Source organism: Crinia signifera, chromosome 12, assembly GCF_055691185.1.
Source record: "Crinia signifera chromosome 12, ASM5569118v1, whole genome shotgun sequence".
NCBI classification, from domain to species: Eukaryota; Metazoa; Chordata; class Amphibia; order Anura; family Myobatrachidae; genus Crinia; species Crinia signifera.
In genome coordinates this window covers 8,366,782-8,385,064 of record NC_139228.1, presented here as the reverse complement: position 1 = coordinate 8,385,064, position 18,283 = coordinate 8,366,782, and the positions used below count along the sequence as shown (strand labels likewise).

The 18,283-nt window shown below is 47.9% G+C and overlaps 1 protein-coding gene across 1 annotated transcript; it reads right to left on the bottom strand.

The window, feature by feature from the left end:
- Positions 1–8,311: 8,311 nt before the first annotated feature.
- Positions 8,312–15,896, bottom strand: LOC146049451 (SLAM family member 9-like). The gene is made up of 3 exons (XM_083165983.1): positions 15,794–15,896; positions 15,095–15,415; positions 8,312–10,654 (listed from the first exon to the last, which is right to left on the bottom strand). Exons 1-3 carry the CDS (start codon positions 15,885–15,887, stop codon positions 10,323–10,325), a joined length of 747 nt encoding a protein of 248 aa, XP_083022109.1. The 5' UTR covers positions 15,888–15,896; the 3' UTR covers positions 8,312–10,322.
- Between the last annotated feature and the right edge of the window lie 2,387 nt (positions 15,897–18,283).

Genomic DNA, 18,283 nt, shown 5'->3' with positions numbered 1-18,283 from the left:
GACGATGATGAACGATGTCAGAGCACCGATGTTTGCAGAGGTTCAATGAACAATGTCAGAGTACCAATGTTTGCAGAGGAGCGATGATGAATGATGTTAGAGCACCGATGTTGCAGAGGAGCGATGACAGAGCACCGATGTTGCAGAGGAGCGATGACAGAGCACCGATGTTGCAGAGGAGCGATGACAGAGCACCGATGTTGGAGAGGAGCGATGACAGAGCACCGATGTTGGAGAGGAGCGATGACAGAGCACCGATGTTGGAGAGGAGGGATGACAGAGCACCGATGTTGCAGAGGAGCGATGACAGAGCACCGATGTTGCAGAGGAGCGATGACAGAGCACCGATGTTGGAGATGAACAATGACAGAGCACCGATGTGGAAGCCAGGCAGCTGCTTGCAGGAGAGGACATGAACTTGAAGAAGTACAATCCTCAGGGACTGGAACCTGCAACACAGCTTGGAGACAGAACACACCAACAGGTAATAACCTCAGGATGAGATCAGTAGCACTGGCCCAGCTCTGAGTTCACCCAGCCTATTTATAGGACGCAGTGGAAGTGGAGAGGTGGGGCACTGAGCCAGACTGATGGATGGCCAGGATTGGCTGAGACTGGAACATGTGACAGGAAAGACATGGCTGCTCCCATGTCTAGGAAAGGCGGGAAGCCTTGTTTGTTTGGCACATGGTCTGAGCTACTGTAATGGCGGCGGCATGGAAGCCGCAGGAGACTGAAGCTGAACCTTAAGAGTGACAGGCAGGGAGTGAAGCGCAAGTGCTGAGTCCATGGCCGCGGGCAGTGGCAGATGCTGTACAGTGCAGGCAGCGCAGACATGGCGCAAGTGGAAACATGTCTGAAGCGCAGCGCCAGACTTCTCAGGCATCTGAACGGTAAATAAGTTTGTTGTGATACCCGCATCGTGACACTTCCAAGGACTGACCGGGGATACTAGCGGAAGTGTGTGCGGGTAATGACACTGGCTGCCCCCAGAAGCAGAGGAGGCAAGGAGACTGGGGAGGAAGGACGGGCTGTCACCTATGGTACGCAGCTACAGTGCACAGCTAGAGATGGGCAAAACGGGTCACTAGCGAGACCTGGGATCCAGCAGATCAGTCAGTGAGAAGATCTGTATCTTTTAGGCGAATCAACGGTTCACTTTGGAAGAAGGGGTAATTTGAGAATAGCGAAGCATAATTTGTTTTACAATCATTTGTAGTGAAAAACGAAACTGAAAGTAAAGGAACGACGGATCACCCGCTCCCTCAGTCTTTTATGGGATCCGTTCAAAAGACCTGCTTCGTTCGCGAACGACCCATTTCTATGCAAAGTAACTGCCACCCACTACTACTGAGTGATAGCAAACTGTGTATTCGTACAGGACAGCAGGTATTTTTCAGTGCCCCAGGAGACCACTGGCTCCACCAAGCCACAGCTGGGGCTGCCACACCATAGTTAAACACTGAGGGAGAGGCTGCCAGTGCTGGCAGAGCCGGCCCTAGCCTAAATGATGCCCTAGGCAAGATTTTGGCTGGTGCACCCTAGCACCATCACTAGTGGCGCCAGTGTGGCCACTGACCCTGCTCCCCTTTCCCAGCACCATCAACCCTCATCATAGCAGTCATCATTTTGGTGCTCCTACCCAAAAGGGGTGTGTTCTTGCTGGGAAGGGGCATGGCCACATAATAGTACCCCCAATTCAAATTATGCCACACAGTAGTGCAACTTTATTCACATTATATCATGCGATGGTGTCCCTTATTCACGTTACATCACACAGTAGTACCACTTTACCTTATATACATTACTCCTCACATTGTTCCCTTAGAAAAAAATCCTGAGAAGATATATACGTTGGCATGGAGTTGATTTTATATAGTGTGGCGAGCGCAGCGAGCCACCGAGCCCGGAGCGTGGCGAGCAGATGAGTAATACGAGCCCAAAACGTGGCGAGCGCACACGAAATACATGTTAAGTAATCCGCGGGGCTCGCTGCGCTCGCCACACTATATAAAGTCAACTCCATGCTGACGTGGATAGTGGGGGTATGAAAAGGTCGGAGGACGCGTACCGCTGCGCTCGCCACGCTTCGGTTTGGTATTGATGGTGGGGTGGCATTAACAATGAGGGGGCATTTGGCCTAATCCACCTAATGGGGGGGGGGGGGCCTGGGGGGCATTTAACATTGCCCCTAATGTGAAATCGGATCTCAGGGACCATTTGGGACCATTTAACATTGATTCCTATGGGAAATCGCGTGCATCGCATGCGATTTGGTCGCATGCGATGCGATCGACGCGATTTTACCGCAAAATCGCGTTGGTCGCATCGCATTGCATGCCTTAAGTAAAGGCATGCAATTAACTATATCAGGCCCCCAGATATTACACAAGTACCATAGCTTTAATATATGCAAAAAATCTGTGGCATCTCATATATTTGGCTACATGTGTCAATCATTCTGGGAGTGTGTCTATAATGCTGGGTGGGGTCACACATGAAACTCCACCCCCACCCAGCTAAATGCACACACTCCCAGACAGATTGCTTATATGAAACTAAACTACAGCTCCCAGCAGCCCTTCCTGCCCGGAGCAGTGGCTTAAACATCCCATCATCTTACCCGTCCTTTTTCAACATGTACCACCTTTAACACTTAAACATTTTCCTTATATAAACCTGAAATAATGACTCGGAGACTTAGGTTTGGCAGAAATTGTTAACTGATTTATTTTTGTAAATTTTTAACTAATTTTTATTGTTTTATTAATTGATTAATTAATGGTGGCCAAGAAAGAACGGCTATTAACTAAACTCCACCCCAACTACAAACGTAACTGGCCTAACTCATAACAAGCGGTATCCAACTCAACCTTGTCGTCTAGACTACCCACCCCTCCGGGTGAGGTCGCTGACCCCGACACGGGTGTAACAGCAACAGGCCTAAGTCAATGAGAGGTGAGTGCACCGAAAACAAGCCATGTACGCAAACTCAACATCTAATATCTAACTAATTTATTAAACAACTGCCGTTCTTTCCCGCCAAAGCGGGGTTCTAACGGAATACCCCGCACCGCCACCATCTAAACCACTGACTCAATGCCTATCAACAGATCCTCCAAGAACATAAAGAGGCCCTCATCAACCAGATGAACCCCATCAGGCCGGAAGAGGTGTTTATGTCCAAACCTGATCCTATCATGAGAGACCACTGCCCCTCCGGAAGCCAGCACCCACCGAGCTATTGCCGCATTAAGCTTCTTCCTGGACTCATCAATTGCCCTGGGATTATTAACCCCCCTCCAACTAAGCCGGGGAACAATAAAGGACCACACAATAGTGCAGTCGGGCCAGGCCGCGCTAATGGCGGCAAGATCGTCCAAGATCCAGCTACGCAGATCCAACTGAGGCACCTTCCCAAGATCATTACCTCCTAAATGAAGCACTAGTACTGATGGTAATCCGTACTTGCGTGCGCAGATCAAAAGGAAATCCTTAAGGGCCCCCAGGACATGCCCCGTACTCCTAACCACCTAATCAATCGGATGCAGGCAGAGGGGGGACCCTTACCTGCGCTAGCTAGTCTAGCCGCCCAATAAACGAATGAGTGACGGACTACCCACACCTGGAGCCTATCGATTCCCCGACCTAAAAGGGGAGAGATGCAAGAGAAATGAAATAGGGGTTAGAATGGACTGTTTAATTGGGAGCACCTTTATTTATTTAGGAGGATCTGCCAAAAAAGAAAAAACAAATTTGGTATGACGAACTCACGGCACAATCAAAATAGTGCCTAAGACATGCTCCAATCACGATTGAAGCCATACCAGGACACAATGGGAAAGAGACAAACAAGGGGAAGGGTGGGGTACTGGACAGGAAAGGGGTTGAAAGGTGTACTCGGCCGGAGAAAAACGACTAGACCTGCTGAGGGACTCTTAATTAGACTATAGCCAAATTGAGGAGCACCAGATTCAGTCCGTCAGATCAGGCAAAAAAGCGGGAAAACTCCGGACGCTGGCCCAAGAGCAGAGCGTAGTTAAGCCCCGAGTAGGGTGGACATAGGGAAGGGGAAACAAATGACCATCCATCAATCACGACAGTCAAAACAGGCAAACACAGCAACGCTCATGACCGCAGATGGGGCCTGATATATTTCTTGTAGCTCGCTGAGCGCCATCTCCCTAGGGATTTAATGTCCGCCACCAACCAGCCAGCTGCAGCCGCCGCAGTAGCGGCACCTATGCGAAAAGAATGTGTGCCGAAGTCCCTTGGTGACAGTCCCAATCGAGACAGACAGCGCCCCAGCATCCATCGGAACTGGTACAACGTCAATGGCGAGCCATCATAGTGTAGAAGCCAGGATCGCCCTGAGTGAGGCCTCACTAGCATATACAATGTACCTAATGATACTGGGCACACTGAATCGGGGACGACAGGGGCCATGGATGACCACCTGCCCCTGGCTGACTGGTCGGTCTTGGACCTCCTAATCCTAAACCATAAAGCCCCACCTTCTAAACGTATGTCAGACAGAAGCAGGGTCGCATCCCTAGCCTTCGAAGGGGCAACTAGCTCGGATATCCTAAAGGCTCCGTGGTAAGCCATGGAAAAAGCTAGCCTAAACAGCAGCATCTCGAATGCAGAGCTAGCGCAATGCCCCACTCCTTCCAGTAAATCCTGAAGAAGAGAGGACGACAGTCCGGAGGGGCTGGCACCCTCCGGGCCCAGCCCTTAGCGACTAGGAAATTCTTAGTGAAATCCGGCCGCCCTTTGAGCCTAGCAAAGAAAGATATGCCTGCCAGGTACCGAGCCGCCACTGCCCTGGATTTGCCAGTGCTATATAAAAACCAAATGAAAGATAACAAACGCTGCTGACCCCGCCTACCTGGCTGCGCGCCCCCTCCTGAGAATGATTCCCATTACGCCCAGGCCTGCCGATAGCTTCACAGTGGGGCTAAAGAGGACTCCGCTAGCCCCTCCAGTCGGGCTTACCTAAAAAATGTCCCTCCCTCTCACCTGTGTCCGGGCAGCACAGAGCTGTGCTGCCCAGACCTGTGACCTCTTTCTCCCAGCACTGATCCTCTTCCGGGTGCAGGGAGGAGGAGAGCCCGGCGCAGCAGCAGCGCCGGGTAATGGAGGGAGGGGAGAGCTGCCGGGTCCCCATGGGACTCTATCGCAAAGGACAGCTCTTAACGCAAGAGCTGTCCTTTGCCATAATTATCGCATATGTTACTGCTGGGGAGCAGCCTCCCTGTCCCCTCACTACCATCCTGCCTCACTGTCCCCTCCGAACCGCCCTGTGCCTCTCTGTCCCCTCCCTACCGTCCTGCCTCACTGTCTCCTCCGAACCGCCCTGTGCCTCCCTGTCCCCTCCCTACTGCCTTGTGCCTCCCTGTCCCCTCCCAACTGCCCTGTGCTTCCCTGTCCCCTCCCTACCGTCCTGCCTCACTGTCTCCTTCGAACCGCCCTGTGCCTCTCTGTCCCCTCCCTACCGTCCTGCCTCACTGTCTCCTCCGAACCGCCCTGTGCCTCCCTGTCCCCTCCCAACTGCCTTGTGCCTCTCTGTCCCCTCCCAACTGCCCTGTGCTTCCCTGTCCCCTCCCTACCGTCCTGCCTCACTGTCTCCTTCGAACCGCCCTGTGCCTCTCTGTCCCCTCCCTACCGTCCTGCCTCACTGTCTCCTCCGAACCGCCCTGTGCATCCCTGTCCCCTCCCAACTGCCTTGTGCCTCTCTGTCCCCTCCCAACTGCCCTGTGCTTCCCTGTCCCCTCCCTACCGTCCTGCCTCACTGTCCCCTCCGAACCGCCCTGTGCTTCCCTGTCCCCTCTCAACTGCCCCGTGCCTCCCTGTCCCCTCCCTACCGTCCTGCCTCACTGTTCCATCCCAACCACCCTGTGCCTCCCTGTCCCCTCCCAACTGCCTTGTGCCTCTCTGTCCCCTCCCAACTGCCCTGTGCTTCCCTGTCCCCTCCCTACCGTCCTGCCTCACTGTCCCCTCCGAACCGCCCTGTGCTTCCCTGTCCCCTCTCAACTGCCCCGTGCCTCCCTGTCCCCTCCCTACCGTCCTGCCTCACTGTTCCATCCCAACCACCCTGTGCCTCCCTGTCCCCTCCCAATCACCCTGTGCCCCCCTGTCTGCTATACCACACACCTACAATCACACCACCAACATATGCCACATGTAGACAACTATATAAGAGAACACCCTGCCCGGCACCTGCGCTCCCGGAAGTATCGCAGGAACATGCACAGGCCAGACAGGTTCATGGATCCCACATGATACTGTATAAGAGGGGTGTTACTGTGACTTCTGTAACTAGAAAAGAGCTCACAAAGATTACTGTGCCTTTAATGTTCCAACAATACATGAAGATGCCTGTCTGTAATGGGTGCAGCAGCTCTTGTGTGGATATTGGGAACACAGAAAATAGCATCAATTGTCTGATCGGTAAAATCAATGTATAGTATTGATAAAGAAGCATTTATAAATCCCTGTTTGTGTTTGTACAGTAAGTGATTCCAGTGCTGAACAAGATCAGGGCATTGAGTACCTGCGCAGACTGGTGCGGCTAAGGAAACGTAAGCACTGTCAGTGGCGTATGTTAAAGCTGATATTTATATAACCAAAGAACAATAAGTGAAATGCGCAGTTTACGTACTTATTCCGTAACTTGCATACCCTTTATTCCTAGCTACGTGCGAACAAAACGTAGCGCAGCGTAGCGTACCTTTTCCGTGTATTGTACACGCTGAATCAATAACAGTAATGGGAAATCCCTTCGCAGTACTTAGTCTCTAATCTGCGAATACCTTTTAAGGACAATGTCCGTAATATACGTTATCGCTAGCTGCGAATAATAGACGAGACCACGATATAACAAGTGAGGAGATAGATTCTCCAAAATAGTGTATTTAGTCCCTAGCGGACAAAGGGGGTTACAGAAAGAAGAAATACAGGATAACACGTGATACAATTTCCTTAACAATACTAATACAAGTCAAATACTACTAGGGGAAAGAAAACAATTACAGAATACAATCAGCCAATAAACAATATAAAAAAGCACAAGGAATGCAACCGTTTACCGTCTCATCAGATATGCGCAGCGCAGTCCGGTTGGAGCTCGCTATGTTCAAATAGAACTTTAGCCCGGTCAATGGTGGGGGGGTAGATGCAGTGCCGAAGTGACCGAGCCAGCCCAGGGTTCGCTATCTTTATAGGGTCAAAAGGGGGAGGTCAAAGGCCATTCCTATTGGTCCAGTGTTCGAATGTCCAATCCTCAGTGATTGGGGCAAAGTGTTACACCTGGTTTGGATTGGTGCAGGGGGAGTGTACTTTGGTGTCCTTTGTGTGTTGGCATCGTCGTCGGGGGTAAACAGCAACAAGAACCGGTTATAACTGGATTCCTTTGTCTCACACAGTTTAGCAGACATAGTCCTTGAAATATGGATTTTGTCCGTAATTATCGGACCATATGAGTTGCGAAGTTTTCGCAACGACCGGAGTGCTGCGCATAAGAAACGGAACATAACGATACTAAACATTATACAGACATAGTGTGTATTGCTGATTAAACTATGTGTAGTGCTCTAATCCTTTAATTAACTATATTTTATTTTGTGTAAGTATGGTATTATGAATTTATGTGTATTCGTATGGCTGCGCTTATGATCCACTTTGTTACGGGTATTTATACTTTATTTGCGCAACTCTGCGAACCAAAATTGCGGCCATACTATCCTAAAATGGCGTGTGTGAAACTCGACTTTAACACGTAGCTACGGCTCCGCAGCCCCGGCGGGAGGGGGGGGGGCGCCGGCGCCCCCAGGGTGCAGGGTCACGGAGCCGTAGGCAGCAGTTCTCTGAGAGCTGCAGCACCTAATACTTAAACTTCTTCTTCGTCTCTGACTGTCTGTCTGTGTGAGGATGCTCAATGACCCACCCCATGACCTGCCCATGGGGCGGGTCAATGAGTATCCTCACACAGCCAGCCAGAAAGCTCCTCTCCCTTTCTTACTGGCAATCCCCCGGCTTCCGCACAGCCCGCCCCGCTGTCATTACACTGTTGTGGCCGCCGCTCCCCCTGTGCATGGCTTGCTGTATAGAGCAGCAGCCGCTGTAGAGCAAACACTGTGTGGTGGGGGCTGCTCCCCCGGTGAACACTGTCACAGCCGCCGGCACAGTGAAGTTGCAGCCTGCGTGCCTGTGCCAGATACTCCCGGCACAGGCTGCAACTTCACTGCGCCGGCGGCTGTGACAGCGTCCACCGGGGGAGCAGCCCCCACCACACAGTGCTCTCTCTCCAGCGGCTGCCGCTCTATACAGCATATATATGGATGAGACAGGCAGGGGGACTAGTGCAGCACTTTACCTCTGCCCACCCCACTGCCTCTCAGCTACCTGCCACCAGCCCCGTCCTGCTGTCTGCCTAAACAAGTTAGGTAAATAATGGCAGCAATTTACATAAAGTGTTTTTATAATGTTTTATATATATATTTTTTTTTTTATTTGCGTTAATACAGGGGTGCAGGGAGGACAAGGGGATAGACAGGTGAAGAGGGGACAAGGAGACAGGGGGGATGGAGTGGTGAAGAGGAGACATGGAGATGGAGGGGGGGGGGGAAGACAGAGGTGCAGGGGGACAGGAGGATGGAGAGGTGTAAGGGGAATAGAGGGTAAAGGAAAGGACAGAGGGATGGGGAGATGCAGGGGATAGGGGGCAGAGTGGTGCAGGTAGGACAGACATTTTATTTGTCTTGGGGGAGCAAAATTTCTAGTTACACCACTGAGTACTGAGTACTGAGTACTGTATACTGTATGTATTTGCTGCTTTATATTTATTATGTCAGCAGTGCCTCCTTTAGCAGTAACAGAGACATGGCTCACCCCAAAAGCAAAGGAATAAAAAAAATGGCAGAGACAAGCGCCGGGTTCTGCACGTAATTAGACATTTTCCTGTGTAGTAATGATGACCCTACTGAGTATGTGATTCCTTCCTCCTGTATAACACTAACACACGATGCTAAATGTTGCTGTCACAAAGGTTTTATTATGTTCACTGATTTTAATACTTTTATTTTAATACTGATTTTAATATTTTTTTTGTAGTTCACCCGATCCAGCAATCTGCAGATCCCGACATCATAGGTAATGTTTGAGATCATCAAGCAGCAGGAGGAGGAGTTTGCAGGTGCACACCCTGGACATATGAGGTGCTACCTGCTGAGACCTGTAGTGCAGCAAGCAGGAGGAGGAGTTTGCAGGTGCACACCCTGGACATATGCGGTGCTACCTGCTGAGACCTGTAGTGCAGCAAGCAGGAGGAGGAGTTTGCAGGTGCACACCCTGGACATATGAGGTGCTTCCTGCTGAGACCTGTAGTGCAGCAAGCAGGAGGAGGAGTTTGCAGGTGCACACTAAATATAAATGCTAGACCTTTTAATATATTTGCTATATTGCATTTCTGAGGTTCTTAGCATGGCCATTATTATCGGCTTGTTCACCGCGTTCAGGTTACCTCAATAGGACAAGTCCCTAACACTACTCTGAGCCAAGTCCAGGGCACGGGACCCCCCAGGCGAGCCCAGCAGAACCACCCCACGGCATCACATTGGTGTGAAATTAAAGTGATAATAAAGGGATAAGGGAAATTATATGTGATAAGACTTGCCTAAGTAATCGGTAATAAATAAATAAATAATAAATGTGGAGGGTGCTACATATATACTAAACAAACTAAAGGGGTGATGGAAAGTGTACGATATGATGCCATGGAGCAGCCCAGCAACAGCAGCCCAAAGAGCCCTGCGCCCCAAACACAGTCCCACAGACTAACACTCAGCATATATGTATAGTAGGACTTACCCTCATAGTGCCAAGCTGTGGTGTGCAGTCTTGAATGTTGGGACTCCAACCTGATTAAAATCAATCTGGGACAGGTGGGTGGGGTGCAAGTTAAGGAGGAAGGCGTCTCTAGTTCCTTCCAGTGTGTATGAATACACAATATATAGTACATAGGGGGAGGGGCCCTAAACTGCACACCCTGGGAGACCTGTAGTGCAGCAAGCAGGAGGAGGAGTTTGCAGGTGCACACTAAATATAAATGATAGAACTTTTAATATATTGCATTTCTGAGGTTATTAGCATAATGATGGCCATTATTATGGGCTTGTCCACCGTGTCCAGGTTACCCCAATAGGACAATTCCAGACGCCCTAGGGTGACGACTACACTGAGGATGAGTATGACCACGACGGGAATAACAATGTCAGACCATCCTCTTCCTTGATTTGTTCTTCCTGAGGGGAGTTAACCTAAGGTTACATTTGGGTAAGGACGAGGAGGACGAGGAGCAGCCAGTGCCCGTCAGATATGTTGGCGCTGCTGTAGTGATTACCGTTACAGTGGTCGCCGATTATAACAGGCTTGGAGGAAGCGCTGAAGGGGTTGTGCGCTGTACAGGTGTAGATAACGTGTGGATCCGGGTCAGACAGGTGCAGGACATTGCTGGCCACATTCATGTCTCCTCCGGTTGAGCTTCTCCAGGTGATATTCACGTCGGTTCCGTTCCCGGTACAGATGATGGTCACTCGGCAAGGTTCTGTACTGATGACATCATAAGTGATGCAGATATCATCCTGCGATAGGTTCTCTGCAGGAAGCGACCAACAGACAGGTACAATTGTTGTATTATCCCCAGATATCCGAACCACCGTGGTATGGTATAGGCAGCCCCCTGTGACCTTTACATCTAACATCCTGATCAGATGCATGCTGTGCACCCATAAAACTATGGGGTAATTCAGACCTGCTCGCTAGGCTGCGTACATACACTGCCAAGCATGCAGGTAAGCGCCACCCTGCCGAGCACATGCCCATACCAACCAATAGGATTCTATCATTTCTCTATTGCATCCTAGAAAATGAACACCACCACCTCTTTTCATTTTTAGAAGGTTTAGTAAATGTCCCCAATAGTGTGTAAGAGGCAATACTGTGTGACATAATGTGTAAAAGGTGTATGGTGTAATGCAAGTAAGGGGCACTACTGTGTCGTGTAATGCAAGTAAGGGGCACTACTGTGTGGTGTAATCCAATTAAGGGGCACTACTGTGTGGTGTAATGCAAGTAAGGGGCACTACTGTGTGGTGTAATGCAAGTAAGGGGTACTACTGTGTGGTGTAATCCAAGTAAGGGGCACTACTGTGTGGTGTAATGCAAGTAAGGGGTACTACTGTGTGGTGTAATGCAAGTAAGGGGCACTACTGTGTGGTGTAATGCAAGTAAGGGGCACTACTGTGTGGTGTAATCCAAGTAAGGGGCACTACTCTGTGGTGTAATGCAAGTAAGGGGTACTACTGTGCGGTGTAATCCAAGTAAGGGGCACTACTGTGTGGTGTAATGCAAGTAAGGGGCACTACCGTGGTGTAATGCAAGTAAGGGGCACTACTGTGTGGTATAATGCAAGTAAGGGGCACTACTGGGATTGCAAACCAGTTCATTCATCCAATACTATTATGAAGTTTGCAGATGACACGACACTAATAGGTCTCATTAGCAATAAGGATGAAACGGCTTATAGGGAGGAGATACGATCCCTTGCTGTTTGGTGTGGTGACAATAATCTGTTGCTTAATACTAGTAAAACAAAGGAGATTATTGTTGATTTTACGAAGCAGAAAGTCAAGCCGGTTCCTCCTATTCAGATAAATGGGATGGAGGTAGAAAGGGTCCCGAGTTTTAGGTACCTATATTTCAGAGGACCTTTCTTGGGTTTAGTGAAGAAGGCCCATCAACGCCCTTTTTTTTTTTCTAAGGGTGCTAAAATTACATAATTTGTCAACAAGTATATTGATGAATTTCTACCGCTGTACGATAGAGAGTATCCTTACCAACGGTGTTACAGTTTGGTATGGGAATTGTACAATCCAGGAGCGTAAAATGCTGCAGAGATTAGTTAAACGGCCGAGTGGATTGTAGGGAATCCACTCCCATCAGTGGAAGCTATCCAGCGGAAGCGCTGTATGCGCCGTGCACATAATATTGTAAGGGATCTGACGCACCCAGCGCAGGGTTTATTTACACTTTTGCCATCTGCCAAGCGTTTTAGATGTTTTAAAAACAGGACTAGCGGATTGAGGAATAGTTTCTTTCCTTCAGCTGTTTTAGCGTTAAATACTGGTCAGTGTTTACTGTAACTTTTTTTTTTTATGTACTGTATAGTTTTTTTTTTTTTTTCATGTATTGTGGTTAAGTGTTTGTTGATGTATATTGGATTACGGACAGATGTTAAAACTTAATTTTGTTGTCGTGTCATGCAGAGGTGTAGGGAGGGCGGAGCCACCGGAGCTCATGCTCCGGGCGCCGATTGGTTGAATGGCGCCGCCGGCCCGCCCCCCCCTACGCAAATAGTACTAACCGGCAGTGTGCGTTGGCGCCCGGCGCCTGCCTCCTGCCGTGCTTGCCCGGTCCCTGCCGCCATCCCCTGCACAAGCTCAGCTGCCCTCCTAACCCCAGCACAGAAGCTGAGAACTGCAGCGTGGACAACAGGAGGTACTTTCTCTATAAGTTTTCTGGAGTGCTGCTTTTTACCTATTGGATACATACTGTACTTGCTTGAGATGGTACTACTTTATCAAGACACATAAATGCACTGGAGTGCCACTTTGTACCCTCTGTACCATGCTGCCTAAACCCCCTACTGTACAGCATAACACTACCCCTCCCCTTCTAAGTGCCTAACCCCTGTCACCACTGCCTAATCCTGAATCCCTCCCCCCAGTATCTAAACTTAACTCCCTACCCTTCTCCGCCCTAACCCTAACCCATGCCGGCATAATTACATTCGCCAACCCAGAAGTCAGGATTCCGACCCTGACCTCTTCATTGATATTGGTAATCTGCTGCCAGTCTCCTGGCCATAGTCAGGATGCCAACGTCGATATCCTGACCTATTGCACAGTTCTGTCCCCCTTGGCAACAAGCAATTTCAGTCCCCCATGGCATCGAGCATGTAGTTAAGTGGCACTTATGTGTCAATTATGTAATGGGCATTACGGTGTGTTATATAGTATGTAATGGGCATTACGGTGTGTTATATAGTATGTAATGGGCATTACGGTGTGTGATATAGTATGTAATGGGCATCACGGTGTGTTATATAGTATGCGAAGGGCATTACGGTGTGTTATATAGTATGTAATGGGCATTACGGTGTGTTATATAGTATGTAATGGGCATTACGGTGTGTTATATAGTATGTGATGGGCATTACGGTGTGTTATATAGTATGTGATGGGCATTACGGTGTGTTATATAGTATGTGATGGGCATTACGGTGTCTTATATAGTATGTGATGGGCATTACGGTGTCTTATATAGTATGTAATGGGCATCACGGTGTGTTATATAGTATGCGAAGGGCATTACGGTGTGTTATATAGTATGTACTGGGCATTACGGTGTGTTATATAGTATGTAATGGGCATTACGGTGTGTTATATAGTATGTAATGGGCATTACGGTGTGTTATATAGTATGTAATGTGCATTACGGTGTGTTATATAGTATGTACTGGGCATTACGGTGTGTTATATAGTATGTACTGGGCATTACGGTGTGTTATATAGTATGTAATGGGCATTACGGTGTGTTATATAGTATGTAATGGGCATCACGGTGTGTTATATAGTATGCGAAGGGCATTACGGTGTGCTATATAGTATGTGATGGGCATTACGGTGTGTTATATAGTATGTGATGGGCATTACGGTGTCTTATATAGTATGTAATGGGCATTACGGTGTGTTATATAGTATGTAATGGGCATTACGGTGTGTTATATAGTATGTAATGGGCATTACGGTGTGTTATATAGTATGCGAAGGGCATCACGGTGTGTTATATAGCATGTAATGGGCATTACGGTGTGCTATATAGTATGTGATGGGCATTACGGTGTGTTATATAGTATGTGATGGGCATTACGGTGTCTTATATAGTATGTTATGGGCATTACGGTGTGTTATATAGTATGTAATGGGCATTACGGTGTGTTATATAGTATGTAATGGGCATTACGGTGTGTTATATAGTATGCGAAGGGCATCACGGTGTGTTATATAGTATGTGATGGGCATTACGGTGTGTTATATAGTATGTAATGGGCATTACGGTGTGTTATATAGTATGTCATGGGCATTACGGTGTGTTATATAGTATGTAATGGGCATTACGGTGTGTTATATAGTATGTAATGGGCATTACGGTGTGTTATATAGTATGTAATGAGCATTACGGTGTGTTATATAGTATGTCATGGGCATTGCGGTGTTATATAGTATGTAATGGGCATTACGGTGTGTTATATATTATGTAATGGGCATTACGGTGTGTTGTATAGTATGTGATGGGCATTGTGGTGTGTTATATAGTATGTCATGGGCATTGCGGTGTGTTATATAGTATGTAATGGGCATCACGGTGTGTTATATATTATGTAATGGGCATTACGGTGTGTTGTATAGTATGTGATGGGCATTGTGGTGTGTTATATAGTATGTCATGGGCATTGCGGTGTGTTATATAGTATGTAATGGGCATTACGGTGTGTTATATAGTATGTAATGGGCATCACGGTGTGTTATAAAGTATGCGAAGGGCATTACGGTGTGCTATATAGTATGTGATGGGCATTACGGTGTGTTATATAGTATGTAATGGGCATCGTGTGGCTTTATGTGTAATTGGAATTACAAAGTTCGCTAAAAAGTGCAATGGGCATTACGGTGTGTGGTATAATGTTGGGCCGCACCCACTTTTCACTGCGCAGGAGCCTCGCCTACTACAAATTGGGGGGGGGGGGGGGCGTGAAACATGCCCTTGCTCCGGGCGCCGTGGCACCTAGCTACACCACTGGTGTCATAGGGCGATAACAATAAACGAATCTGAATATACTGTGTAATTTGAATGGGGGTACTAATGTGTGGCCAGTCCTTTTTTGGCACATATGTCTTCCTTAGTTCATATATGGCAGTGGGTTCAGACACTTAGATACACCCCTGAGTATGCAGGTGCTATAAGGGTGACTTACTGTACACTTGGAGATGATAAAGTAATGTATACAGCTCTCCTTCCGGCGTGTCTCGTCTTACGCTTGCGGTGTAGGTTCCTTGGTCATCCTCCGTCAGTTTCATTATAATTAAGGAACCGTCGTCAGTGGCAGCGAGCTTCCCCATGTAAAGGTCTCCTCTAGTATGTATGGCCCTTCCCGCTTCTGTTGTTGCGATGTGGTTTTCATCGAAGGTCCATGTGATGTCTTTAATCGCATCCATTTTCACCTGCAGAGTGACCATTCCCCCGACTGGGCCGTATTCCGGCCTGGTGTCCGCGACAGTGGTCCCACACAAAATACCTAATAGAGGATACAGAACAACTGGTTCATTGAGAAATGTCAGTTAAGGTGGCCATACACACGTAGATTTATCTTCAGATCTGGCTGGTCGGAACAAAAACATGGTTATGGATGAGAGCAAATAACAGTTGACCATTTGCTTGGAAATGCTGGAAAACTGCCAAACTGTCACTCATCCATAACCATGTTTTTGTTCCAACCAGCCAGATCTGCAGATAAATCTTACTAGTGTATGGGCACCTTTAGGGTCTGATTGGCTCCAGGGCTAAGTAAATAGACCCGTTATCATTTGGCTTTCTCCTGTTACACACGTACAATGCCATATTCCTCATTAATGTAAATTGCTGAGGATTATACAGCGACATTTCCACAACTTACCGCCTTGAAGCAGAATGAAGATGGCAGCTACAAGACTCATCCTCCAGTTCTCCTTCCATATGGGAGCAGCTGAGATGTGAGAGCGTGCGGCCATCCTGATGTCTGTGCAGCCTGCAATGTGAGGCCGGCAGACTACCAAGCGGCATTATATTGTGTAGTAGAAGAATCACCAGACTTCCTCTTATCTTTGTAGTGACGGACTTGTGCGTGTTTTCCTTTATTGTCTCATGTTGCTTCCTATATATCACTGTTTTCGCATAAAGGAATCCGGGTGACGCAGCGTATAGACAGACGTTCCATATGTCAACACCAGAAAGTCAACATGCAGTCCGCAGAAGTTTTTATGATTTATTTTCCTTGTTTGGACTATTTCATACATTTACTCGTCACCGGGTACCAGGCTTGTTGGTGGGCCCCAGTGGGCGGGTCTGCCATCAGAAATTGTGGGGCCCAGGACTGAGAAAATAGGTAGGGCTCCGTTGCTAGCCACAGCCAGGGCCGGCGCCACCACTAGACAGATTTAGACATCTGCCTGTACATATGCTGTAAGCTTGCAGCAGGGCCCTCCTACCTCCAAGTCTGTCTGTTGTTACCCAGTTTGTTTTATCACTGTCCTTTATGGAAAGGGAATCTGCTGCTCTATATAAGACACTAACGGAATCTGCTGCACTATATAAGACACTGTAACGGAATCTGCTGCTCTATATAAGACACTGTAACGGAATCTGCTGCGCTATATAAGACGCTGTAACGGAATCTGCTGCCCTATATAAGACGCTGCAACGGAATCTGCTGCGCTATATAAGACACTGTAATGGAATCTGCTGCGCTATATAAGAAACTGTACCATAATCTGCTGCTCTATATAAGACACTGTAACGGAATCTGCTGCACTATATAAGACACTGTAACGGAATCTGCTGCGCTATATAAGACACTGTAACGGAATCTGCTGCGCTATATAAGAAACTGTACCATAATCTGCTGCTCTATATAAGACACTGTAACGGAATCTGCTGCGCTATATAAGACACTGTAACGGCATCTGCTGCGCTATATAAGACACTGTAACGGCATCTGCTGCACTATATAAGACACTGTAACGGAATCTGCTGCGCTATATAAGACACTGTAACGGAATCTGCTGCGCTATATAAGACACTGTAACGGAATCTGCTGCGCTATATAAGACACTGTAACGGAATCTGCTGCGCTATATAAGACACTGTAACGGAATCTGCTGCGCTATATAAGACGCTGTCACGGAATCTGCTGCGCTATATAAGACCCTGTAACGGAATCTGCTGCGCTATATAAGACGCTGTAACGGAATCTGCTGCGCTATATAAGAAACTGTACCATAATCTGCTGCTCTATATAAGACACTGTAACGGAATCTGCTGCGCTATATAAGACACTGTAACGGCATCTGCTGCGCTATATAAGACACTGTAACGGCATCTGCTGCACTATATAAGACACTGTAACGGAATCTGCTGCGCTATATAAGACACTGTAACGGAATCTGCTGCGCTATATAAGACACTGTAACGGAATCTGCTGCGCTATATAAGACACTGTAACGGAATCTGCTGCGCTATATAAGACACTGTAACGGAATCTGCTGCGCTATATAAGACGCTGTCACGGAATCTGCTGCGCTATATAAGACCCTGTAACGGAATCTGCTGCGCTATATAAGACGCTGTAACGGAATCTGCAACGGAATCTGCTGCGCTATATAAGACACTAACAGAATCTGCTGCACTATATAAGACGCTGTAACAGAATCTGCTGCTCTATATAAGACACTGTAACGGAATCTGCTGCGCTATATAAGACACTGTAACGGAATCTGCTGCGCTATATAAGACACTGTAACGGGATCTGCTGCGCTATATAAGACACTGTAACGGGATCTGCTGCGCTATATAAGACACTGTAACGGAATCTGCTGCGCTATATAAGACGCTGTCACGGAATCTGCTGCGCTATATAAGACCCTGTAACGGAATCTGCTGCGCTATATAAGACGCTGTAACGGAATCTGCAACGGAATCTGCTGCGCTATATAAGACACTAACAGAATCTGCTGCACTATATAAGACGCTGTAACAGAATCTGCTGCACTATATAAGACACTGTAACGGCATCTGCTGCGCTATATAAGACACTGTAACGGCATCTGCTGCGCTATATAAGACACTGTAACGGAATCTGCTGCGCTATATAAGACACTGTAACGGAATCTGCTGCACTATATAAGACACTGTGACAAAATCTGCTGCGCTATATAAGACGCTGTAACGGAATCTGCTGCGCTATATAAGACACTGTAAGGGAACCTGCTGCGCTATATAAGACACTGTAACGGAATCTGCTGCACTATATAAGACGCTGTAACGGAATCTGCTGCGCTATATAAGACACTGTAACGGAATCTGCTGCGCTATATAAGACACTGTAACCGAATCTGCTGCGCTATATAAG

What these genes read in the sequence shown, in the direction of transcription:
- LOC146049451 (XM_083165983.1), bottom strand. Translation starts at nt 15,887, where the DNA reads ATGGCCGCACGCTCTCACATCTCAGCTGCTCCCATATGGAAGGAGAAC. An exon ending in CTTCATTCTGCTTCAAGGCG is followed by an intron (nt 15,416 to 15,793) that starts GTAAGTTGTGGA and finishes ATCCTCTATTAG; the next exon opens with GTATTTTGTGTGGGACCACT. An exon ending in TTATCATCTCCAAGTGTACA is followed by an intron (nt 10,655 to 15,094) that starts GTAAGTCACCCT and finishes CGCTTCCTGCAG; the next exon opens with AGAACCTATCGCAGGATGAT.